The sequence below is a fragment of the Theropithecus gelada genome, chromosome 15, assembly GCF_003255815.1.
Source record: "Theropithecus gelada isolate Dixy chromosome 15, Tgel_1.0, whole genome shotgun sequence".
Lineage (NCBI taxonomy): Eukaryota > Metazoa > Chordata > Mammalia > Primates > Cercopithecidae > Theropithecus > Theropithecus gelada.
The window spans coordinates 41,032,676-41,059,654 of NC_037683.1; the positions used below are offsets into that span (position 1 = coordinate 41,032,676).

Sequence of the window (26,979 nt, forward strand, 5' to 3'; positions counted from 1 at the left end):
CAACAGCCTAACCCTGAGGCCTCGTATCCCATACTGGCTGACAGACAGTGGTTCCTTTAAGGCAGATCAGTTTCTGCAGCAAAGCAGGGCATGTGGATCCTCTGACCGCCTGGGTGCTTGAGGTGGGGAGGGGAGTGAATTCAGTCTTCTGTTCAGGCTAATGTTTACTCACACCACTGAGCCTTTGTTCCCCCCCTGGGATATTACAACTATTACATTACATGGGTCGGGTTCAAAATTGTTCCTACCTAGAAAATAGCTACAACTGAATGGAGAAGCCTGATAATTCTCATTGAATGCTTCTCTCTACAGGAATTGACAGAAGAAGGACTGCCTTTTCTCATACTCTTTCACATGAAAGAAGATACAGAAAGTTTAGAAATATTCCAGAATGAAGTAGCTCGGCAATTAATAAGTGAAAAAGGTAGACAGATTAAGGTGTTTATTTTCATCATTTCTTTCTCTCTTTTTTTTCTCCTTTCATCGTCTCCCCTCCCATTACTTTCAAATCACATAAACATATTTGGGTTAAAACCTTATTTTAGTGCATTCAAATGTGACAGTAAGGAGGCATTAGTAGAGCGATAATATGAAGTAGTGTTTTTTGTTTGTCTTCTAACCATTACTATTTTGGAGAGAAAAATCAAAGTTCATGAAAAGCAGGGTCATGAATGAGCATTAGTTCTGGGCACTTTCTTTCATTGCTTGTCTGACTCCTTTTCCGATGGACATTCCCAGAGATATTACTGAGAGAGCTTACACAGTCTGATTAACATTTATTTCTAAATGAAAGAAAGTTGAGTCGTTGTCTGTGGATTTCTCCAAAGCATTTAATGGAATTTGAGGTATCACCAGCTTTTCCTCTGTAGTTGGGGAAGAAAAACAAAATAAACTAAAGTTACTGTATAGAGCTGCCCATTTTAGTCACATACTATCTTGCAGGTTGAATTCCACTAAAAATCAACCAGTATGGCTGGAATAGGCTGGTATGAAAATGGTCCCATGAGAATGGCTCATATATCAATTTGAGCTTCCTGCCTAGAACCTGGTAATCTGCAAAGTAAATGATTGCCCATTTAAGGAGAGTAAAACATTCATTATAGCCTTCAAATTTGGGCTAAGTCAATATGATTTCTAAAGAAGTTATACTTTGTGCCCTAAGAGCTAAAAGCCTACCTATTTTAAGTGTCAGATATTTAGGTTTTAGTTTTTCTGATCTATATTACTCTTAAGAATGTTGGGGTGCTTTTTTAGTATGTCACTTTTTGTGAACTTGCAATCTTATAAAAATATAATCAAGAAAATTTGAATTTACCTCTCAAAATTCTTTTTTTTTTAAAAGGTACAATAAACTTTTTACATGCCGATTGTGACAAATTTAGACATCCTCTTCTGCACATACAGAAAACTCCAGCAGATTGTCCTGTAATCGCTATTGACAGCTTTAGGCATATGTATGTGTTTGGAGACTTCAAAGATGTATTGTAAGTATTCATTTTGTTGTTTAAAAATTACTGAGATGTGTCTCAAAAATGAACTTAAAATAGTTGCTTGAATATTTTAAATAATCCTATGTTGGAACAGTAGGACTCTGTTAACTGGATGGGAGAGGTTTGGGTGACTGCTGCTTTTTTTTCACTATAGAGTGTGGTATAATTATGAACATTATGGTATACCCTTGTAGAAATACCAACATTAAGTGATTAGGATTGATAATGAATGCTTGGATGATTAATGATTAATGCTTGGGAATCAGTCTCAAAGAACATTTTTGTCTTGTGAGAAATTAGCTTTTCACTGAGTTTGGTCTTTGCCAAGCACATCAAGAAAAACAGCTTATAACCTTTGGGCAGGGTAAAGGAAATTGTGTAATAGTGCTGTTCATTCGTGACTGCACCTAGCAAGAACATTAGTAGTATTTATGAATCTTGCTATTACTAGGCATTTCTAATGGCATATAGCTATGAACTGTTCCAAGAATAGGTAAGCTTTCTGACTCAATTCTCAGATATTTAGAGTATTAATATATGTATAAGCCTTATAGGTACTACAGATACTGAATTTTTATCAGCTTTGTGAGGTGTTAAATACAGTGGTTAAAAATGTAGATTTTTTTTATATGAAAAGTTTAAGCAATACAGGTATTCAAATTAGACATTTTATTTTGAAAATTCATTTAAATGCCATTTTTATCTCAAAAGATTAAATTACACAGTTAGAGGATGATTTGTAGTCCTATGGCAGAATGAATTACCCCACTCAGTTCTAAATATTTCAGTGGAGATGTGGTTGTTTGGTAGAAGATTCCCAATCCTAAAATTATCTAGGAAGCCTAGATTTGAGTCCTACCTTGGGAAAGTCACTTAACTTCTCTGTTCTTGTTTCTTCATATATAAAAAATGGTTAATGATACCACCTACCTAACGGGATTGTTGTAAAAATTGATGAGAGATAATGATTATGTTATAAACCATAAAGTAGTAACAAATCTTAGTTGTTCTTACTTTATCTATGCTCAGAAAGATACCATTCAACCTATCAATTCATTAAATATTTAGCTATCTCTTCTGTATGACAGATATTGTGCTAAGAACCAAGGTTTTTTACTAAGACTGGGTCCCTGCCCTCAGAGAACTCATAACCAAGTGGAGGAAAGGGACAACCAGCTTAACAGGCAATTATGTTTTATTAAGGGATAAGTGCTCTGACAGAGATCAACAGAGTAGTACCTGATCCAGGATTTCTGGCAATATTGATGCCCAAGGTAGGTATAAAGTTTTGTAGAAGTTTATCCCGGAGGTGAGAAGGAGACAGGGCTTAGAGAAAGGTGACATTGGCAGGAACAAGTTCAAGCGCTGTTGGTGAATATAAGTGGAAAGGCGAATGCTGAGGAATGAGGTCAAGAGAACTAATTCATGGAAGTCCTTACATGCTGTGTTAAGGAATTTTGACTTTATCCTGAAAACCGTCAAGAGCTAATGAAAGGTTTTAATCAGGGAGTGACATAATCAGATTGTTTTTTAAAGATTACTCTGGCTGCAATCTGGAGAATAGATTAGAGGGGGTCAAAATAAAATCTAGGTGACTGTTCAGTAATCTAGTCAAGAGTTGATTATGAAAGTTAGTCTCAGTGGACATCAGCAAGATGACAGAAAAGGACTTTCCATGTTCCTCTCACACAGAAACATCAAGTTGAACATACATCCATGCACAAAAATACCTTTACAAGAGCTAAGGAAACCAGGTCAGAGATTACAGTACCTGAGTGTAGTAAAGAAATGATGCATTGAAGAGTCTAAAAAGGACAGTTTTATACTACTTGCACCACCCCTCACCCAACCCCAGGCAGCACAGTATGGAGAGAGATACCCTTCATGTGGGCAAAGGAGAAGGAAGTTAGCACTAAACTTTTCCTCAGACCCTAACACTTGGCTTGTCCTGGCAAAACTCAGTGCCAGAAAGGCTTCTGTAGCCCCAGACTCCAGGCTGGTACCCATGGACCGAGCATTTAGTCCCACCATGGTGCCAGGCTAGATCTCAAAGCCCCAGGTTGGATTCCAAAGCTGCAAGCCCCAGGCCTGCCCAGCAGACTCAGTCTCTGGATCTACTTCAGCACCAGGCCAATCCCAGTGACTCCAGGCTCCAGACCAGCTGCCCACAGCCCTAATCATCAGGCTAGCACCCACAGACCAAGGGTTTAGGCTTATCCTAGTAGACTCCAGTGATGGACCAGCCTCCATGGACCCAAGTTCTAGGAACATACTTGTGGATCCAGGTTTCAGACTGGCCCCTGAAGCCCCAGGACCCAGGCTAGATTTTGCAGACCTGACTCCAGGCCAGCACCTGCACACTCAGCCTCCAGGCCAACACAAGTAGTCCCAGGCTCTAGCCAGACTCCAAAGCCCTAGGCTTTCAGCACGCCTCAATGGCTTCAGATACCAGGCCAGCAACCATGATCCTATACTCCAGACAAGCTGCCATAGATCCTGATTCCACACCAGCCCCAGCACTAGGTCAACTGCAGGTTCCAAAGACCTAAGATCTAGGTTTGCTCCAGTAAACACAGAGTCCGAGTTCACCCTAGTAGGCCCTGGTTCTAGGCCAGTCTCCACAGACAGAGGCTCCAGGACTACCTCTGCAGACCCAGGCTCCAGGCCAGTCCCCTGTGGACTCTTGACCCAGACCCACTCCCATAGACTCAGCCTATCCCAGTGGACCCAAGCACCAGGCTCATCCCAGTGCCTGGCTGGCCCCTGTAGACTCAAAGGCCCACCCCAGTGCCAGGTTAGCTCTAGTGGACCCAGGCTTCAGGCCCACCCTGTTAGATGCAGGCCCATTCCACAGAACCAGTCAACAGCTCCACTCCAGTGGACCCAAGTTTCAGGCTTAACTCCATGGAACCAGGCACCGAGCTCACCCCCTTGGTGACCCAGGCACCGGGCCAGCCAGTGTGAAGACACTTAAGAGCAAGCCAACCTATGAACCATACCAGGCAGCTGGACTAGAATCCCTGAATGGACTGACTAGTGAAGGGCTTTCCCAGACAAAGCAAGTCAAAGACTAAAATAAGTCTCTACATCTTCAAATGCCCAGACATCAATGTAAGGCAATAAGAAATGAAAAACCAAGGAGACATAAACATAACATCACCCAAAGAGCACAATAATCTCCCAGAAGCTGACCCAAAGAAATGGAGATGTATGAACTGCCTGACAAAGAATTCAAAATCATTGTTTTAAAAAGTAACATCCAGGAACTTCAAGAAAATACTGAGTATTCAATGAAATCAGGAAAACAAGTTACCAAAATGAGAAGTTTACCAGAGAGATTGAAATTATATATTTCTTAAAAATTAAACAAATTCTAGAGCTGAAGAACACAATGAATGAAAAGAAAATGTAACAGCATCGCCAACAGAATTGAACAATTAGAAGAATTTAAACCTGAATATACAGGTTATTTGAAAACATACAGTGAAAGAAGAAAAAAAGAATGAAGAAAGTTTATGGAATTAATGGGACAGCACCAAAAGAGTAAATATTCAAGTTATAGGAGTAAATGAAGGAGAAAGGAGAAACAAAGGGGTAGAAAACTTATTTCAAATGAGAAAAGCTTTGCAAATCTGAGGAAAGGTATAAGTATCTAGGTACAGGAAGGTCAAAGAACTCCAATCAGCTTTAATTCAAAGACTACACCAACACATAAACTGCTGAAAATCAAGGACAAAGAGAGATTCTGAAAGCAGTAAGAGAAGAGCAAATGACATGTAAAGGAGTTCCAGTACAGCTAGCAGCAGTTTTCTCAGCAGAATCCTTAAAGACCAGAAGAGAGTGAGATGATATGTTCAAAAGTACTTAAGGAAGAAAACTGCCAACCAGCAATATTATATTAATACCTAGCAAAGCTGTCCTTCAGAAATGAAAGAGAGCTAAAGACTTTCCCAGATGAACAAAAGCTGAGGGAGTTTCATCAGACCTGTCTTAAAAGGAATGCTAAAAGGGAGTTCTTCAGGCTGAAAGAAAAGGACAGTAAGTACTAACATGAAAACATGAAAGTATAAAACTCAATGGTGAAAGTAAGTATACAGTCAAATTCAGAATACTCTAAGCCTGTAATTGTGGTATATAAATCACTTATAGCTTTGGTATGAAGGATAAAAGACAGAACTATTAAAATAATAATAGCTACAATAATTTTCGGGATACACAGTATAAAAAGATGTAAATTATGACACCAGAAATTTAAAATGTGAGGAGGGTAGAGTAAAAGTGTAGTTTGTGTGTGTGTGTGTGTGAATAAAGTTTTTATCAGCTTAAAATAGCCTGTTTTGAGCACAGGACATAGTGAAGAAGTATACAAAATAAAATAAAAATTAATACCCTATTATGATTATATTTTATGTAAATCTCATGGTGACCACAAAGCAAAAAAACTTTAGTAAATACACAAAAGATAAAAATTAAGGAATAAAGCATACCACTAGAGAAAATCACCTAAGCGCAAAGGCAGACAAGAAGAGAGGAAGAAAACAACAAAGGATCTACAAAACAACCAGTGAACAATTAACAAAATGGCAGTAGTAAGTCTTTACCCATCAATAATTATTTTGAATGTTAATGGCTTAAATTCTCCAATCAAAAGACATAGAGTGACTGAATGGATAAAAAACCAATACCCAAGTATAAACTGCCTACAAGAGATTCCCTTCACCTATAAGGGACACAGGTAGACTAAAAGTGAAGGGAGATAAAAAGATATTCTGGACATGGAAACCAAAAGAGAGCAGGGTAGCTATAATTATATAGCATTTAGGTCAAAAACTGTAAAACAAGGTCATTATATAATGATAAAGGGGTCAATTCAGCAAGAGGATATAATAATTAAAATATATATGCATGCAACATTGGAACACCAAAATATATAAAGAAAAGATTAATAGATCCGAAAGGAGACTATAGTACAGTAATAATAGGGGACTTCAATACCCTACTTTCAGCAAGGGCCACATCATCCAGACGGAAAAATAGGGAAAGTTTGGATTTCCACAGTTTTAGCTCAAATGGACGTAACAGACTTATATAGAACATTCTATTCAACTGAAGCAAGATACACATTCTTCCAAGTGCCCATGGAACATTCTTCAGGATAGATCATATGTTAGGCCACAAACAAGTCTTATCAAATTTAAGAAGATTAAAATTGTATCAGATATCTTTTCTGACCACAATGGTATAAGCTAGAAATCAATAACTGGGAGTAAATTGGAAAATTCACAAATACATGGAAATCAAACATGTTCCTGAATAACCAGTGGAGCAAAGAAGAAATTAAAAGGGAAATTTAAAAATATCTTGTGAAAAATGGAAATGGAAATACAACATACCAAACAAAACTTATGGGAAGCAGCAAAAATAGTTTTAGGAAGTTAGTTTTACAGCAATAAACGCCTACATCAGAAAACAAGAAAGATCTCAAACCTAACATTGTATCTCAAGGAACTAGAAAAAGAACAAACCAAGCTCAAATTTAGTAGAAGGAAGAAAATAATAAAGATCAGAAGAAATAAATGAAATTGAGATTAGAAAAACAATAGAAAAGAGCAACAAAACTATGAGTTGGTTTTTTAAAAAGATAAAATTTTAAAACTTGCATCTAGAAGAAAAGAGAGAAGGCTCAAAAAATAAAATAAGAAATGAAAGAGGAGACATTACAAGTGATACCACAGAAATACAAAAGAATAAGAGGCTACTATGAATAATTATGTGTCAACAAATTAATAACCTAGAAGAAAATACTAGACACATACAATCTACCAAGGCTGAATCATGAAACAGAAAATCTGAACAGACCAACAGCAACCAATAACAAATAAGAAATTGAATCAGTAATGAAAAGTCTCCCATCAAAGAAAAGCCCAGGACCTGATGACCATTCTTTCTAAAACTACCAAAAAATTGAAGAAGGGAGAAACCTTTTTTTTTTTTTTTTTTTTTGATACGGGATCTTGCTTTATCGCTCAGGCTGGCGTGCAGTGGTGCAATCATAACTCACTGCAGCCTCAAATTCCTGGGCTCAAGTAATCCCACCTCAAGCCTCCCAAGTAGGTGGGATTACAGACATGTGCCACCATGCCCAGCTAATTTGTTTTTGCTTTTGTAGAGACAGATTCTTGCTGTTTTCCAGGCTGGTTTCAAGTTCCTGGCCTGGCCTCAAGTGATCCTCCTACTTATGGCCTTCCAAAACACTGGGATTAGAGACATGAGCCACTGCACCAGCCTGGGAGAGCACTTTTAAACACATTCAAAGTCAGACTAGGACACTATAAGAAAAGAAAATTACAGGGTAATATCCTTGATGAACATAGATGCAAAAGTCCTCAACAAAATCCTAGCAAACTAGAGACCCTGGTTATGGTCAATTGATTTTTGACAAAGGTGCAAAAGGTGCACTTTTCCCAGCATCAAAAAGAGAAAAGAGAGTCTCTTCAATAAATTGTGCTAGGAAGAGTGGGGGGAAATTGGATATCCACATGCAGAAGAATGAAATTAGACCCTCATCTCACCCCATATGCAAATATCTCAAAATAGATTAAAGACATTAACATAAGATCTGAAATTATTTAAGAGTACTGAAGAAAACAGGGGAAAGCTTCATGACATTAGTCTGGGCCACAAATTTTGGATATGACCCCAAAAGCACAGGCAATAAAAGCAAAAATAGAAAAATTGAATTACATCAAACTAAAAAGCTTCTGCACAGTGAAGGAAATCTACAAAGTGAAAAAAACAACCTACAGAATGGGAAAAAGGATTTGCAAACCATACATCTGATGAGGGGTTAATACTAAAAATATATAAAGAATTCAAACAAGTCAATAGTAAGAAAACAACCTGATTGAAAAAGGGTAAGGCATCTGAATAAACATTTCTCAAAATAAGACATACAGGTAGCCAATAGGTATATGAAAAAGTGCTGAACATCACTAATCATCAGAGATGTTAGAATGGTGTCTTTGACAACCCACAGAGTAGGAGAAAATCTTCACAATCTATACATCTGACAAATGACTAATATCCAGAATCGACAATGAACTCAAATCAGTAAGAAAAAAACAATCCCATCAAAAAGTGGGCTATGGACATGAACAGATAATTCTCAAAAGATACACAAATGGCCAACAAACATGAAAAAATGCTCAACATCGAGAGGACGGCCCTGAGCGGAGGGGGAGGGGCGGGGGCCGGGAGGGGTGGGGCCCGGGCCTTCTAGCACTGTAGGCGGTGCCTCCCGAACTGGATGTCCACGCCCCTGCTGCGGTGGGAACTTCCTCGCGCTCCCCGCAGGTGGTCATTTGCCACCTGTCCACGGGCCTCCCCCAAGGAGCTGCTGGAGGAGCAGCTGTACCCGCTGCCCAGGCACAACTACTTCGAGTTTTTCGCCGCCAACTTGGGATGCAGAATATAAGAAGTTTTTAGAAACCTACTGTGTGGAGAAAGAGAAGACCAGTGTCAACCCTGAGACTGCTGGGGGAGATGGAGGCGAAGACAAGAGAGCTCATTGCTAGAAGAACTACACCTGTTTTGGACTATATTAAAAATAGAAAATTAGAGAAGCAGAGAATGCGAGAAGAGAAGCGATTAAGAACGGAGGAAGAGAGAGTTAGAAAAGAAACGTTTGCAGGAAGAGGAAAAAGAAAAAGAAAGATGCAAAACAAAAAAAAAATTGCAGAGAAAGAAGTAAGGGTTAAGGTCACACGGCGGCAGTGACAAAGAGCACAGGGATGTGGAGAGATCTCAAGAAAAAGAATCTGAAGCACAAAGACACCATGTGGATGACAGCAGGAGGCACAGATCTCACCACGAGCCTGACCGGCTTTCCAGCAGGAGCGAAGATGAGCAGACATGGGGTAAAGAACCTGGCCAAGACAGAGGGAAGAAGGGGAGCCAGGACAGCGGGGCTCCTGGGGAGGCTGTGGAGAGACCGGGAAGAGCTCAGAGGTGTGAGGACGGTCCGGCACCCAGAAAGGAGCGACTGGCAAACAAGGACCGGCCGGCCTTGCGGCTGTATGATCCGGGAGCTTGCTTCCGAGCACGAGAGTGTGGCGGAAGCGGGAGGAACTGCAAGGCAGAAGGTTCGGGGACTGGTCCTGAGAAGAGTAGAGGAAGAGGCAGAGTGAGTCACTGCGCGCACCTGGCCTCCATGAACTAGCGAGGGCATCCCAGAAACATGTAAATGACCCCGAGTGTGACGGGAAAGGAGAACTTACTCCTTACCAGGAAGCTGGAAGCTAAAAATACAGAGGGTGACATAGAAACACGCAGAAACCATTCTAAAGAAAGTAGTGTCAAGTCTTAAATTGAACAGAATTCTCACGGATTTTACTATTCCTGTTATAAACTAGTATTTGTTGTTTAGCCAAACCAGAAAATGATTTCCATTGGACAGTAGAAAAATGTGTGTAAAATAGGGAAGAAAGTTAGTATGGGATCAGTGCGAGTCCTGAAGCACTTTCAGTGCTCTGAGAACGACATCCACTTTGGGTTTCATTTGTTTGTAAGCAGAAGAGCTGTCAGTCTCTCGTGCTTCTCTGTGGCCTCCAAGCCGTGGTGTCGAGTAAAGAGCAGTTGTTTGTTACAACCTTTGTGAGTCAGCCATGCCTGCAAAGTGTGCTGTGTTTTAGTCCTGGTAGGAATATATATACAACAGTTCACACTATATAAAACTCAGCAGCTTCAACTATTGCCCTTTCAACAGTTTTGCCACTGACTGGATGAAAATGGTTTCACAGTTTTTGGATGGATGCATTTGTGGTTTGTAACCGTTACGGTTTAAATCATCGTTTAAGAATTTTCCCAAATAACAGAAATTTTGTTCGGGAAGGGATAAACTAGGTATAGCATATAGAGCCTGTCTTTGAGTTTTAGACACTTTATTTGTAAATAACTGAAAATAGCTTTCTGAAACCGTGCATTCTACAATTTCTTCCTTTCAGTGAAATTATTAAATGTTAATGTATTTTTGGCACTGCGATTTTAACCATTTATTAAATAAAAATTTTGTTAAAAAATGCTCAACATCACTAATGGTCAGGGAAATGCAAATCAAAACTACAATGCAATAACCACCTTACCTCTGCAAGAATGGCCATAATAAAAAAATAAAAAAAATAGTAGATGTTGGTGTGGTAGGAACCTACCACATTGCTGGTAGGAATGTAAACTAGTACAGCCACTATGGAAAACAGTGTGGAGATTCCTTTAAGAACTGAAAGTAGAACTACCATTTGATCCAGCAATCCCACTGCTGGGTATCTACTCAGAGGAAAGGAAGTCATTATATGAAAAAGATACTTCTCACGCATGTTTATAGCAGCACAATTCACAATTGCAAGATCATGGAACCAACCCAAATGCCCATCAGTCAACAAGCGGATAAAGAAACTGTTGGGGGGGGTGGGTGTGTGTGTATGTATGTATGATGGAATACTGCTGAGCCATAAAAAGGAATGAATTAACAGCATTTATAGTGACCTGGATGAGATTGGAGACTTATTCTAAGCGAAGTAACTCAGGAATGGAAACCAAACATTGTATGTTCTTACTGATATGTGAGAGCTAAGCTATGCTATGAGGACACAAAGGCTTAAGAACGATACAATGGACTTTGGGGACTTGTGGGGAAGGGTGGGAGCTGGCTGAGGGATAAAAGACTACAAATAGGGTGTACTGTATACTGCTCGGGTGATGGGTGCACCAAAATCTCACAAGTCACCACTAAAGAACTTACTAATGTAACCAAATACCACCTGTACCCCAATAACCAATGGGGAAAAAAATAATGGCGTCTTTGTTTTGTCTTGCTATAAAGGAATACCTGAGGCTGGGTAATTTATAAAGAAAAGTGGTTTATTTAGCTTATAGTTCTACAGGCTGTATAAGAAGCGTGACACCTGCATCTGTGTAGCTTCTGTTGACGGCTTTTATGCTGCCTTAAAATGTGGCAGAGAAAGTCAAAGTGGAAGTGGGCACATGCAAAGAGGGACCAAACCTGAGGGGCTACCTGGCTTTGTAACAACCCACTCTCACAGGATCTGATTCGATCCCAGCAAAACTAATCCTATCTCACTAGAGCAAGACCTCAGCTACCATGAGAATGGCACCAAGCCATTCATGAGGGATCTGCCTCTATGACCCAAACACCTCTCATTAGGCCACACCTACCAGCACCTCCATGTTGGGGATAAAATTTCAAAATAAGATTTGGTGGAGACAAACCAACCATATGCAAAGCATAGAAGATGACTATTATAAAAGAGACAAAAGTGGTGATGAGGATGTGTGAAAAAAGGGAATCCTTCACATTGTTGGTGGAAATGTAGATTAGTCATTATGGAAAACAGTATGGAGTTTCCTCAAAAAAATAAAAATAGAACTACCCTATGATCCAGCAACCCCACTACTGGGTATCTATCCAAAAAATAGGAAATCAGTCTGTTGAAGAAATATCTGCACTCCTATGTTCATTGCAGCATTGTTCACAATAGGCAAGATATGCAATCAATGTAAGTGTCTTTATCCATGCAATGTAAACAGATGCATGGATAAAGAAAAGGTGCTATATATACACAATGGGATACTATTTAGCCTTAAAAAAGAATGAGATTCTGTCATTTGTAACAACATGAATGAACCAGGAGTGAACAGTGCGTTGAGTGGAATAAGAAGTCAAGCACAGAAAGACAAATACTGCATGATCTCACTCATATGCAGAATATTAAAAGTTGAACTCATAGAGGTAGAGAGTAGAATGGTTGTTACCAGAGGCTGGGGGTTATGGGGATTGGGGAGATTTTTAAAAAAGGAAACTTCAGTCTTTTAAAGGGCATCTATAAAGGACCTACAGCTAATGTCATATCTAATGATAAAGAACCAAATGCTTTTCCTGTATGATAGAGAACTAGGCAAAGATGTTCAATCTCACCGCTTCTTTTAGTATTGTACTGGAAATCCTAGCAAGTACAATAGAACTAGAAAATAAATGAAAGGCATTCAGACCTGAAAGAAAGAAATAAAAGTAACTTTCTTTGTATATAACATGATTGTCTGTGTAGAAATTACCAACAAATCTGTTAAAGAGCTCCTAGAACTAATAAGTGATTTGAGCAGTATACAGGTTAACTTTTTAAAACATCACTTATATTTCTATACAAAGACAATGAACAATTGGAAACCAGGATTTTGTTTTAAGTTCCATTTATAATAACTCCAAAAGGAGGAAAAAAAAACTACCTAGATATAAATCAAACAAAACATGTGCAGGATCTGTATGTTGAAAGTTACAAAATGCTGCTGAAGGAAATCCAAGACAACCAAAATAAACAAGGAAGCATACTGTGTTCATGGATTACAACACTCAATACAGTCAACTTGACCTATAAATTTAATGTGATCCCAGTCAAAATCTCAGCTAGATTCATTGATATAGACAACCAGATTCTAAAATTTATATGGAAAGCTTAAACCAGAATAGCTAAAACTGTTTTGAAAAAGAAAGTTGGAGGATTCACATTACCTAGTTTTAAGACAAAATATACATCTAAGGTAATTAATACAGTGCAGTTTTGGTGAAAGAGTATGTACATAGAGCCATGGAAGAGAAGAGAGGGAGTCCAGAAATAGACATACAAATATAGTAATAGATTTTTTAAAAATTATACTTTAAGTTCTAGGGTACATGTGCACAACGTGCAGGTTTGTTACATATGTATATATGTGCCATGTTGGTTTGCTGCGCCCATTAACTCATCATTTACATTAGGTATTTCTCCTAATGCTATCCCTCCGCCCTGCCCCCACCCCACGCCAGGTGCCGGTGTGTGATGTTCCCTGTTCTGTGTCCAAATGTTCTCATTGTTCAATTCCCACCTATGAGTGAGAATACACGGTGTTTGGTTTTCTGTCCTTGGGATACTTTGCTCAGGATGATGGTTTCCAGCTTCATCCATGTCCCTATAAAGGACATGAACTCATCTTTTTTTTGTGGCTGCGTAGTATTCCATGGTGTATATGTGCCACATTTTCTTAATTCAGTCTATCATTGATGGACATTTGGGTTGGTTCCAAGTCTTTGCTATTGTGTATAGTGCCGCAATAAACATATGTGTGCATGTGTCTTCATAGCAGCATGATTTATAATCCTTTGGGTATATACCCAGTAATGGGATGGCTGTGTCAAATGGTATTTCTAGTTCTAGATCCTTGAGGAATCACCACACTGTCTTCCACAATGGTTGAACTAGTTTGCACTCTCACCAACAGTGTAAAAGTGTTCATATTTCTCCACATCCTCTCCAGCACCTGTTGTTTCCTGATTTTTTAATGATCGCCGTTCTAACTGGTGTGAGATAGCATCTCATTGTTGTTTTGAGTTGCATTTCTCTGATGATCAGTGATGATGAGCATTTTTTCATGTGTCTGTTGGTTGCATAAATGTCTTCTTTTGAGAATTGTCTGTTCATATCCTTTGCCCACTTTTTAATGGGTTTGATTTTTTCTTGTAAATTTAAGTTCTTTGTAGATTCTGGATATTAGCCCTTTGTCAGATGGGTACATTGCAAAAAGTTCTCCCATTCTGTAGGTTGCCTGGTCACTCTGATGGTAGTTTCTTTTGCTGTGCAGAAGCTCTTTAGTTTAACTAGATCCCATTTGTCTAGTTTGGCTTTTGTTGCCATTGCTTTTGGTGTTTTAGCCATGAAGTCCTTGCCCATGCCTATGTCCTGAATGGTATTGCCTAGGTTTTCTTCTAGGGTATTTATGGTTTTAGGTCTAGCATTTAAGTCTTTAATCCATCTTGAATTAATTTTTGTATGTAATGTAAGGAAGTGATCCAGTTTCAGCTTTCTACATATGGCTAGCCAGTTTTCCCAGCACCGTTTATTAAATAGGGAATCCTGTCCCCATTTCTTGTTTTTGTCAGGTTTGTCAAATATCAGATGGTTGTAGATGTGTGGTGTTATTTCTGAGGCCTCTGTTCTGTTCCATTGGTCTGTATCTCTGTTTTGGTACCAGTACCATGCTGTTTTGGTTACTGTAGCCTTGTATAGTTTGAAGTCAGGTAGCATGATGCCTCCAGCTTTTTTTTTCTGCTTAGGATTGTCTTGGCAATGTGGGCTCTTTTTTGGTTCCATATGAAGTTTAAAGTAGTTTTTTCCAATTCTGTGAAGATGGTCATTGGTAGCTTGATGCGGATGGCATTGAATCTATAAATTACCTTGGGCAGTGTGGCCATTTTCATGATATTGATTCTTTCTATCCATGAGCATGGAATGTTCTTCCATTTGTTTGTGTTCTCTTTTATTTCGTCGAGCAGTGGTTTGTAGTTCTCCTTGAAGAGGTCCTTCACATCCCTTGTAAGTTGGATTCCTATGTATTTTATTCTCTTTGTAGCAATTGTGAATGGGAGTTCACTCATGATTTGGCTGTCTGTTATTGGTGTATAGGAGTGCTTGTGATTTTTGTACATTGATTTTGTATGCTGAGACTTTGCTGAAGTTGCTTATCAGCTTAAGGAGATTTGGGGCTGAGACGATGGATTTTCTAAATATATAATCATGTCATCTGCAAACAGGGACAATTTGACTCCCTCTTTTCCTAATTGAATACCCTTTATTTCCTTCTCTTGCCTGATTGCCCTGGCCAGAACTTCCACATTATGTTGAATAGGAGTGGTGAGAGAGGACCTCCCTGTCTTGTGCCGGTTTTCAAAGGGACTGCTTCCAGTTTTTGCCCATTCAGTATGATACTGGCTGTGGGTTTGTCATAAATAGCTCTTATTATTTTGAGATACGTTCCAGCAATACCTAGTTTATTGAGAGTTTTTAGCATGAAGGGCTGAATTTTGTCGAAGGCCTTTCCTGCATCTATTGAGATAATCATGTGGTTTTTGTCATTGGTTCTGTTTATGTAATGGATTACACTTATTGATTTGCATATGTTGAACCAGCCTTGCATCCCAGGTATGAAGCCAGCTTGATCTTGGTGGATAAGCTTTTTGATATGCTGCTAGGTTTGGTTTGCCAGTATTTTATGAGGATTTTTGCATCCATGTTCATCAGGGATACTGGTCTAAAATTCTCTGTTTTTGTTGTGTCTCTGCGCAAGCTTTGGTATCAGGATGATGCTGGCCTCATAAAATGAGTTAGGGAAGATTCCCTCTTTTTCTATTGATTGGAGTAGTTTCAGAAGGAATGGTACTAGCTCCTCTTTGTACCTCTGGTAGAATTCAGCTGTGAATCCATCTGGTCCTGAACTGTTTTTGGTTGGTAGGCTGTTAATTATTGCCTCAATTTCAGAGCCTGTTATTGGTCTATTCAGGGATTCAACATCTTCCTGGTTTTGTCTTGGGAGGGTATATTTGTCCAGGAATTTATCCATTTCTTCTAGATTTTCTAGTTAATTTGCATAGAAGTGTTTATAGTATTCTGTGATGTTAGTTTGTATTTCTGTGGGATCGGTGGTGATATCCCCTTTATCATTTTTTATTGCGTCTATTTGATTCTTCTCTCTTTTCTTCTTTATTAGTCTTGCTATCGGTCTCTCAGTTTTGTTGATCTTTTCAAATAAACAGCTCCTGCATGATTTTTTGAAGGGTTTTTTGTGTCTCTATCTCCTTCAGTTCTGCTCTGATCTTAGTTATTTCTTGCCTTCCGCTAGCTTTTGAATTAGTTTGCTCTTGCCTCTCTAATTCTTTTAATTGTGATGTTAGGGTGTCAGTTTTCGATCTTCTCTGCTTTCTCTTGTGGGCATTTAGTGCTATAAATTTCCCTCTACACACTGCTTTAAATGTGTCCCAGAGATTCCGGTATGTTGTATCTTTGTTCTCATTGGTTTCAAAGAACATCTTTATTTCTGCCTTCATTTTGTTATGTACCCAGTAGTCATTCAGGAGCAGGTTGTTCAGTTTCCATGTAGTTGTGTGGTTTGAGTGAGTTTCTTAATCCTGAGTTTTAATTTAATTGCACTGTGGTCTGAGAGACAGCTCGTTGTGGTTTCTGTTCTTTTACATTTGCTGAGGAGTGCTTTACTTCCAACTATGTGGTCAGTTTTGGAATAAATGTGATGTGGTGCTGAGAGGAATGTATATTCTGTTGATTTGGGGTGGAGAGTTGTGTAGATGTCTATTAGGTCTGCTTGGTGTGGAGCTGAGTTCAAGTCCTGGATATCCGTATTAACTTTCTGTCTCGTTGATCTGTCTAATGTTGATAGTGGGGTGTTAAAGTCTCCCATTATTATTGTGTGGGAGTCTAAGTCTCCTTGTGGGTCTCTAAGGAGTTGCTTTATGAATCTGGGTGCTCCTGTATTGGGTGCATATATATTTAGGTTAGCTCTTCTTGTTGAATTGATCCCTTTACCATTATGTAATGGCCTTGTCTCTTTTGATCTTTGTTGGTTTAAAGTCTATTTTATTAGAGACTAGGATTGCATCCCTTGCTTTTTTTTGCTTTCCATTTGCTTGGTAGATCTTCCTCCATCCCTTTATTTTGAGCCTTTGTGTGTGTTCTACACGTGAGATGGGTCTCTGAATACAGCACATCTTGACTCATTATCCAATTTGCCAGTCTGTGTCTTTTAATTGGGGCATTTAGCCCATTTACATTTAAGGTTAATATGGTTATGTGTGAATTTGATCCTGTCATTATGAAGTTAGCTGGTTATTTTGCCTGTTAGTTGATGCAGTTTCTTCCTAGCATCAGTGGTCTTTACAATTTGACATGTTTTTGCAGTGGTTGGTACTGGTTGTTCCTTTCCATGTTTAGTGCTTCCTTCAGGCCTGGTGGTGACAAAATCTCTCAGCATTTGCTTGTCTGTAAAGGATTTTATTTCTCCTTCACTTACGAAGCTTAGTTTGGCTGGATATGAAATTCTGGGTTGAAAATTCTTTTCTTTGAGAATGTTGAATATTGACCCCCACTCTCTTCTGGCTGGTAGCGTTTCTGCTGAGAGATCCACTGTTAGTCTGATGGGCTTCTCTTTGTGGGTAACCAGACCTTTCTCTCCGGCTGCACTTAACATTTTTTCCTTCATTTCAACCTTGGTGAAACTGACAATTATGTGTCTTGGGGTTGCTCTTCTTGAGGAGATCTTTGTGGTGTTCTCTGTATTTTCTGAATTTGAATGTTGGCCTGCCTTGCTAAGTTGGGGAAGTTCTCCTGGATAATATCCTGAAGAGTGTTTTCCAGCCTGGTTCCATTCTCCCCGTCAGTTTCAGGTACACCAATCAAACGTACATTTGGTCTTTTCACATAGTCCCATATTTCTTGGAGGTTTTGTTCATTTCTTTTTACTTTTTTCTCTAAACTTCTCGCTTCATTTCATTAATTTTATCTTCAATCACTGATACTCTTTTTTCCAGTTGATCAAATCAGCTACTGAAGCTTGTGCATGCATCACGTAGTTCTTGTGCCATGGTTTTCAGCTCCATCAGGTCATTTAAGATCTTCTCTACACTGTTTATTCTAGTTAGCCATTCATCTTTTTTCAAAGTTTTTGGCTTCCTTGCGATGGATTCAAACATCCTCCTTTAACTTGGAGAAGTTTGTTATTACCTACCTTCTGAAGTCTACTTCTGTCAACTCATCAAAGTTATTCTCCGTCCAGCTTTGTTCCATTGCTGGCGAGGAGCTGCAATCCTTCGGAGGAGAAGAGGTGCTCTGGTTTTTAAAATTTTCAGCTTTTTTGCTCTGTTTCTCCCCATCTTTGTGGTTTTGTCTACCTTTGGTCTTTGATGATGGTGACCTACAGATGGGGTTTTTGTGTGAACGTCCTTCTTGTTGATTTTGATGCTATTCCTTTCTGTTTGTTAGTTTTCCTTCCAACAGTCAGGTCCCTCAGCTGCAGGTCTGTTGGAGTTTGCTGGAGGTCCACTTCAGACCCTGTTTGCCTGGGTATCACAACAGCAAATATTGTAGAACAGCAAATATTGCTATCTGATCCTTCCTCTGGAAGCTTCGTCTCAGAGGGGCACCCAGCTGTATGAGGCGTCAGTTGGCCCCTACTGGGAGGTGTCTCCCAGTTAGGCTACACAGGGGTCAGGGACCCACTTGAGGAGGCATTCTGTCCATTCGCAGAGCTCAAACACTGTACTGGGAGAACCACTGCTCTCTTCAGAGCTGTCAGATAGGGACATTTAAGTCTGCAGAAGTTTCTGCTGGCTTTTGTTCAGCTATGCCCTGCCCCCAGAGGTGGAGTATATAGAGGCAAGGAGGCCTTGTTGAGCTGCGGAGGGCTCCACCCAGTTCGAGCTTCCTGGCCGCTTTGTTTACCTAGTCAAGCCTCAGCAATAGCAGGTGCCCCTCCACCTTCTGGCTGCCACCTCGCAGTTCGATCTTGGACTGCTGCGCTAGCTAGCGTGAGTAAGGTTGCATGGGCATGGAAGCTGCTGAGCCAGGTGTGGGATATAATCTCTTGGTATGCTGTTTGCTAAGATTGTTGGAAAAGTGCAGTATTTGGGCAGAAATGTCCCGTTTTTCTGGTACCGTCCGTCACAGCTTCCCTTGGCTAGGAAAGGGAAATCCCCCAACCCCTTGTGCTTCCTGAGTGAGGCGATACCCCACCCTGCTTCAGCTCACCCTCTGTGGGCTGCACCACCCACTGTCCAACCAGTCCCAATGAGATGAACCAGGTACCTCAATTGGAAATGCAGAAATCACCCGTCTTCTGCGTTGATCATGCTGGGAGCTGCAGAGCGGAGCTGTTCCTATTCAGCCATCTTGGAAGGGTAATCTCAGTAATAGATTTTTTTAAAGGTGCTAAGGGCAATTCAGTGGAGAAAGGATAGTCTTTTCAACAGATGGTGCTAGACCAACTGAATGTCCTCATCCAAAAAAGAATTTCCTTCTATGAAAAATTAACTTAGAATTTATCATGCACCTATATGTAAGATAAAACTAGAAAACTCTTAGAAGCAAACATAGGAGAAACTCTTTATGACCTGGGGTTTCACAGAGAGTTCTTAGAGTATCAAAAGCACTATCCATAAAAGGAAATCATGTATAAATTGGTCTTAATCAAATTAAAAACTTTTATTCTGTGAAAGATACTGATAGAATGTAAAGAAGATATAGGGATAGCAGATAAACGCATGTGGAAGGTGCTCAGCATCATTAGTCAGTATATATATTTTAGAATGCCTAAATTAAAATACTGATAATACAAGGTGTTCATGAGGATATGGAACAACTAGAAGTTTCATACATTGCTGGTGGATTACAACATGATACAGCCACTCTAGAAAACAGTTTACAGTTTCTTTAAAAGTTAGATATATACCTACCATATAACCTGGTATTTGTTCTAGACAAAGTTCACAAACACTTGTGCACAAATGTTTGTAGCAGTATTGTGCATAATCACCAAAATCTGGAAAGAACTTGAATGTCCTTGAATAGAAGAATGGATAAACTAATTGTATATCTACTCAATGGGACATACTATTCCACAGTGGATAGAGGAACATATCTTTTTATATATACAAAAATGGATGAATGAATCTCAAATACAATATGCTAAGTGAAAAAAAAGCCATTCTTATAATTACATGTTGTATGATTTTGTACAAATGACAATCATAGAAGGTCAACAGTTGCCAGGGGTTGTGGGAAAGGGGAGAGTCTGACTTAAAAAGGGTGTTGGAATTGTTCTGTACCTGGTTTGTGGAGCAGGTAGCAAAATGCTATGCACATGTTAAAACTCAAAAGTTAAGCCTAAAAAAGTGAATTCTGCTGTATCTAAATTTTAAGAAATAATAAAAATACATATTACCTTGTATTCATTTGTTCAAGTTTGTTCATACACTTAACATTTGTGCATTTCACTATGTCAAAATTTTGTCTCACCTAAAGAATTGTAAATAAACAAAAAAGTAACTGGAGGATGGGAAACACTTAGGTGTTCTAATTAAAACAATTTTGCCCTAAAGCATGATGTATATAATTTTATTTATTATGGCAAGGGCCCATTTATTTTCCTGTTTAGGAGATTAGCATGTTGTCTGTTTTCTTGACAATTTATTGTTGATTCACTGAATGTTACTTCTTAATAATGATGGATAGTTTCTGGCCACAAGCTAGATAGCTGTTTTATAATCTGTTTTTCTACTGCATCAATTCAGATTCATCCTATCTCTTGTCTTTTCGTTTTGCACACAATTTTTTCTTTCATCTGTTAACAAGGGAAAAAAATCAACTTGGAAAAATGTGTTTTGAGTGTTTTCAATGAATTTGTCACATTTAAGATTTAATCATAAATTATTTCTTGACTAGCAGAAGCAGTTCACACTGTATTAGTTTTGATAATCTTTGGACCTCATAAAACAAACTAGCAGAGGCTTTATCTTAACATTATAGACCTTTTGCAATGCTATGGATTGAATGGATATATTTTAGCACTTGCTGTGGGTGACAGTAGATGATGTCAGATTAAATTTAAATTGATCTCCTCTCAGTGTTTATCTCTGGTACATGTGCAATTACTTCAGCACCAGAGAACCTTTCAGAGGCATTCTGTCAATATAGCTACCTGACAGTCATTTGTATTTGTAAACTGTGCATTTGGCACCTGCTGGTCTCTGTTGCATTGGAGCTAGTGGGGAGCCAAAATGGGTATACAATGAAGTTATTGGTTGGTACAGCTCAGTGGGAGTTATTGAAGGGAAGAAACAGCACTTCCAGGACCTCAGGAGAGGATAAAAAGAAAAAGAAACTGGTAATATTAACTACAAGCCAGCTATTGTTTGCTACCAAAAAAATAATGATTTTAAAAGTCAATCAGTTCTACCCAAGGAATTAAAGTGTATGTGGACCTGCATTTTAATTCTTGTAACAGAATGAAAAAGTGTTTCTATTTAAAATATATAATTAATTTTTTAAAGCACTAAGATCTCAGTTAGAAGGCAGACAATTCATATGAGCAGAAATGTAAATTCAGAGAAGCAATGAAAAAATGCTTAATTTGTGAAGAAATGTAAATTAAAATGCAGGTATCTTTTACTTATCAAATTAGCAAAACCAATTTTAATTTTAAAAAGACAGACATGCTGGCAACACTTTAAAGAACAAACAGTAAAAACCAACTGATGTTTTATAGGTATAATTTGCTCACACTTGGTCAAAAGCTCTTATTTGTTAACCCAGTAATCCTACTTTATTGTATATAACTCAAGGAAATATTACAAAGAAGAAAGCTTGATATATAAATTTGCTTAGCTCAATATGGTGTTATCTGCTACAGTGCATTGTTTCTGTGCTGCAGATTTGCTCATACATGATTGGTAATTAAGAGAATAATGTCCATAGAAAATGAAGTTGTTTCGGTTCATATATCATTATTCTCAGAATGTCCTGAAGCCATCAGAATAAGATTTGTCTTTTTCTTTTTTTGGGGGGGGGGGGGGGGGACAGAGTCTCGTTCTGTCGCCCAGGCTGGAGTGCAGTGGCCCGATCTCGGCTCACTGCAAGCTCCACCTCCCGGGTTCCCACCATTCTCCTGCTTCAGCCTCCCGAGTAGCTGGGACTACAGGCGCCCGCCACCACACCAGGCTAATTTTTTTGTATTTTTAGTAGAGACGGGGTTTCACTGTGTTAGCCAGGATGGTCTCGATCTCCTGACCTCGTGATCCGCCCGCCTTGGCCTCCCAAAGTGCTCGGATTACAGGCGTGAGCCAGAGAATAAGCTTTTTCATAAAGAGAATGCCATAGGGGTATATGAAGACCTCCAAAACAAAACAGCTGAAAATCCTGAGGAAGTGCCTTTCTTAGTGTAAATAAAAGCTAGTTTAATGATCTTGAGAAGTGCTTTGCTTTTCATAATGTTAAGTTATCCAATGAAGTTGCATGTATGGTTTAAAGAAGTTATGAAGACATTTCCCCCTATGTTTAGGGAAAAAAAACATGAAAATACTATGCCCTGGTTCAGGTTAATTTGATGAAATTGGTTTTTACTGTCTAGTGAATACCCTCAAGGACCTGGACCTCAAAAGTGGGCTCACAACCTTTATGTTAAGGCTGCAGAGGATCACCTGGTTGACACTAGGTTTAAATGGTGGTGGACATTGGATGGTGCTAATATTTTTATTACAGCTTGATAATAGTGCTTTGGTTACAAAGCTGTATAGTTTTAAGTGGTTAGCCCCTAACTCTTTTTCTTTTGAGCCCTGTTATTTTTAGTGTGATGTTGCAGAACAAAGGTTTTTTTAGTTACATATATGTAATTTAGGAAAATATATAAAGTGCCCATTAATTTAAAAAGGTTAAGAATTTGCGGTACAGCGTCTTGGTAGATTATAATGTGCCTTAATGATAAGCATGGAAAATTTTCTATGAAACAAGTACAGGAATTAGAATACAAAACTGAGTATCTGGATACTATGCTTACAATTGTGTAAAAATGTTTGACACATACCTGGCCTGCAATAGTTGTGGTAGGAGGGTGGGATTGTAGGTTAGCAAAATTTTTTTAATACTGTGAAGTTGGTAAAATAGAGGTAAGTCCATATTAACAGTTTAAATTTTATTTGACTATGGTTTTAGAATTCCTGGAAAACTCAAGCAATTTGTATTTGACTTACATTCTGGAAAACTGCACAGAGAATTCCATCATGGACCTGATCCAACCGATATAGCCCCAGGAGAGGTAGGACTCCTGTTTATTTTTCAATGGGAACTCTTTTTTTTTGTTTTTCAGTTAGCCTCAAAGAGAGTCTGAAGTTCTTGCATCGGCTTGAGCTTCAGCTTCTGAATATTTGTGTAGAGAAATTCTGAGTAGAAATTATCCTTTTAAATTAATTTTTAGTTTTAGGTCTTCAGAAAAGTTGAAAGGATATTATAACGTAGTTTCTTGATTGTATAAAAGTGTTCTGAATGTGACCTCTGTTGAATATGGCTATAACAGATTTAAATACAGTTGGCTTCAAATGGAAATAGGAAATAGGAATCTAAAACAGATAAATCAGTGAAGAAATCAGTGGATTCCAATAATTCCAAGCCTTCCTCTGTGGCTGGAAGATTGACCACACTATAAAGAAAGTAATGATTGGTTATTCTGCTAAATCATTCTAAGAGCCTTCACAAATACACTATTCATAATGCTCAAAACTTTACAGTTTAATGCAGCTTTCCCATTTGTGATTTAGAATACTTGACAACTGTTTTATCAAAATTTTATGTTCTCTTATATTTTTTTCTACCTGAGAATTTTACTGTTTCCACCTTGTAACTTCTGTTACAAGTAATTTCTATGTTCCTATTGTACTAAACAGCCCTAAATTTGCATTTTGATAGATAATGATTTCTATCATGCCTATTACCATGATACAGAGAGGGAAGATGATATGTACCAAAATCTTCTATTTCCTATGCTCAGAACTTAAATCCATTATTTTGCCTATAAAATCTCTATTTATAAAAGGAAAATAAAAACTGAGTTTTTCTTTATTTAAGAGTCAGATTAGGTTCAGAGGCAAGAGTTCCCTATAGGAATCCAAAAACATGCTTTTTCCCTTAAAAATGAGGTCAGATTTTTGATAATTAAGCAACTATAGGAGGCAAACTTGTCGGCTATAACCCAAAGGTGATTATTTTCCTCAGAAAAGAAGGCCTGCATAGTATTTTATCAGATTAGGAAAAGATGTCATTTACCATTATTGTATTATCCTGACTTGTTTCAATTTCCTCATTAGACAGTGAACTTATATTTGTTCATCTTTGTGTACTAACAGAGGGCACCAAATAAATGTTTGTTTTATAGTAATATAATTTCAGCTTCATCCAAACATATATCTCACTGAAACAATTTAAAATGTATTGGGAAAGAGGCACATGATAAAGTCAAATGATAAGTTTATAGACACATTGCTTCCTGTTAGAATTAATGTGCCATTACATATAGTATGTAATATATGCACTGTGTGCCTATGTCAACTACAGGGGATATTAAAATGAGAACAATCAGGCCTGCTCTTGAGCTCACAATTTGGAAATAGAGGATGGACTGCACTGCCTTTTCTTTAAAATTCTTGGAAGTAGCTCGTTTCACTGTGTATTTTTGTCTACTCTTGGTACACAAGTAAACTACAGAAATTAATTTCTTTCAGTATTGAAATGTTTGCTTTCCTCTTTATTTCAACTAAGTTGTAATAATTTCTGGTATCCTGGTAATTGATAACTAAGATAATATCTACATAGTGGATGCTGTTAATTCTCTTAGCGGTCATGCACAAAGGAAGGGTTTGAGCCAACCTAGGGTTGTGTTGCCTCTGTAGACTAGTCTAGGAAAGCATCCAGGTGTCAGGTATTTTGGTCCTTTCCACCACACCTCAGCAAATGTAAAACAAGCCCACAGTTAATGGCCCTGTGGCAACCTTGCCCTGGAGAATCTGAGTAAGAGCATTTGAAATGAGGAAAGCAAGATTTCACATTTAAATCTCTTGCTTTGGCACACAGTTGCTTTTATTGATTAATAAGCAAATAATTATAGGGGAACTACCATTCATCAAATACTCTTATTAAAATATTATGGCACTATAAACTATATTGGTATAAAAATGTTTTATTCTTTCTTTTGTAGCAAGCCCAAGATGTAGCAAGCAGTCCACCTGAGAGCTCCTTCCAGAAACTAGCACCCAGTGAATATAGGTATACTCTATTGAGGGATCGAGATGAGCTTTAAAAACTTGAAAAACAGTTTGTAAGCCTTTCAACAGCAGCATCAACCTACGTGGTGGAAATAGTAAACCTATATTTTCATAATTCTATGTGTATTTTTATTTTGAATAAACTGAAAGAAGTTTTGGGTTTTTAATTTTTTTCTCCCCGACTCAAAATGCATTGTCATTTAATATAGCCTCAAAAAAAAAAAAAAAAAAAAAAAAACCTGCTAGGATTTAAAAATAAAAATCAGAGGCCTATCTCCACTTTAAATCTGTCATGTACAGAAAGGTGACATTGCCAGAAACTTACCATTAACTTGCACTACTACGGTAGGGAGGACTTAGGGATGTTTCCTCTGTCGTATGTGCTTTTCTTTCTTTCATATGATCAATTCTGTTGGTATTTTCAGTATCTCATTTCTCAAAGCTAAAGAGATATACATTCTGGATACTTGGGAGGGGAATAAATTAAAATTTTCACACTGTGTACTGTGTTTTACTGATTGGTTGGATATTGCTTATGAAAATTCCATAGTGGTATTTTTTTGGATTCTTAATGTGTAACTTAAACATACTTTGAAGCGGAGGAGAGTCATAAGACAGAACATTTGGCAGGAATTGTCCTTATGAACCAAGAAAAAGAAAATGAAAAGTATTATTAAGCTTCTGTGTTTGTCTAAAAATGTGGCATATGGATGGCATTTAAAACTTTGAATGAATTATACCTAAATCTGGGAAAGGGAGGTGACAGTGGAACAGGTTACCAGTCAGAACTAGATGAGTTTTAACGCTACTCCTATTATGAGACTTCAATTTCCAAAGAGAAGAACCAGCAGAGAAATTGTATTTCGGTAATTTTAACCTCCTTCTGTCTTGTAGAGTCTTGTTATAGTTGTGTAAATTAAAAACACAGAATAAGGAACATATTTAACTTTTCTTTCCATTGTAAAATGGTTAGAGGACCTTACCCCCTCTAGATTCCCTGATTTCCCAGGCCTGCAGCATACAGTAAGATGGGTCCCTGTGCCAGGCCTCAATACTGCCAGGGAATAAAACCAGAGGGAGAGGACCCTCAGTGTCATATCAGGAAGCCCAATGCCAGAGGACAGACAGGCTCAAAATTGTCTTTTCCTCTGGGCCCGGGTTGGTGCTATAGGCCAAGGGTCATTTTATACTTGGGTATAAATCAATCCCAGTTTGGGAAAAGATTATTTTTAAGCTTAAAAGGCTGACATGTGCCATTATATGTAGTATGTAATATATGTAACATCTTCCAATTGTTTTAAAATATTTATAATGGATATTTAATGATTATTTTTAAAAACCAGCTTATAATTCCTAGTGATGCATGATTTATCCATAGTTTTATTGAAAATAATAAATGTTAATAAGGTGATAAGGGGTATATTTTAGTGTATTGTACCAGATTGTGAATAAGAAAGTAGGATGGACCTTTCTAGAGGTTGGGCCTTAGTTCTGTTATCCTCATTGCTTTTAGCCAGTAAGTTGAATCAAGTTAGAGTTATGGTCTTCAGGTTAGATGATGGACCAGATCTGTGAAGGTCAGCATGGAAATTCACAAACATTCAACAAGATAGCACACAGGACCAAAAGCAGCACATGCAATCAACTGGAATAATATGGTAATCCTGTAACTGGGTTTGAAAAAATAATCAACAAAAGATACAATTCAGGGGTGAGGTTGCAGAGAGCTGACTTAAGAGTAGTTATTATGAAAAAGGCCTCAAGGAGTATGTGTTCACTATTCTGTAAGATGAT

At 38.3% G+C, this 26,979-nt stretch overlaps 1 protein-coding gene and 1 pseudogene across 4 annotated transcripts in view; both read left to right on the forward strand.

The window, feature by feature from the left end:
• ERP44 (endoplasmic reticulum protein 44) overlaps positions 1–26,503 on the forward strand; it is a 117,149-nt gene extending 90,646 nt beyond the window's left edge. Inside the window, exons 9-12 of one of the 3 annotated variants that reach the window (XR_003115956.1) lie at positions 313–424; positions 1,343–1,488; positions 23,084–23,186; positions 25,119–25,341. Coding sequence is in view for 2 of the 3 variants with exons in the window: in XM_025359935.1 (XP_025215720.1) it covers positions 313–424; positions 1,343–1,484; positions 23,084–23,186; positions 25,119–25,220 (459 nt within the window). In the remaining variant the exon portion in view is untranslated. Of the gene's footprint in view, positions 1–312; positions 425–1,342; positions 1,489–23,083; positions 23,187–25,118 lie in introns of all 3 variants that reach the window. The other 2 variants (XM_025359935.1, XM_025359936.1) reach the window with 2 other exon arrangements.
• LOC112608188 lies at positions 8,884–10,555 on the forward strand (annotated as a pseudogene). Its single transcript, XR_003115957.1, has one exon. The product of XR_003115957.1 is annotated as a regulator of nonsense transcripts 3A pseudogene (transcript).
• Positions 26,504–26,979: the final 476 nt, after the last annotated feature.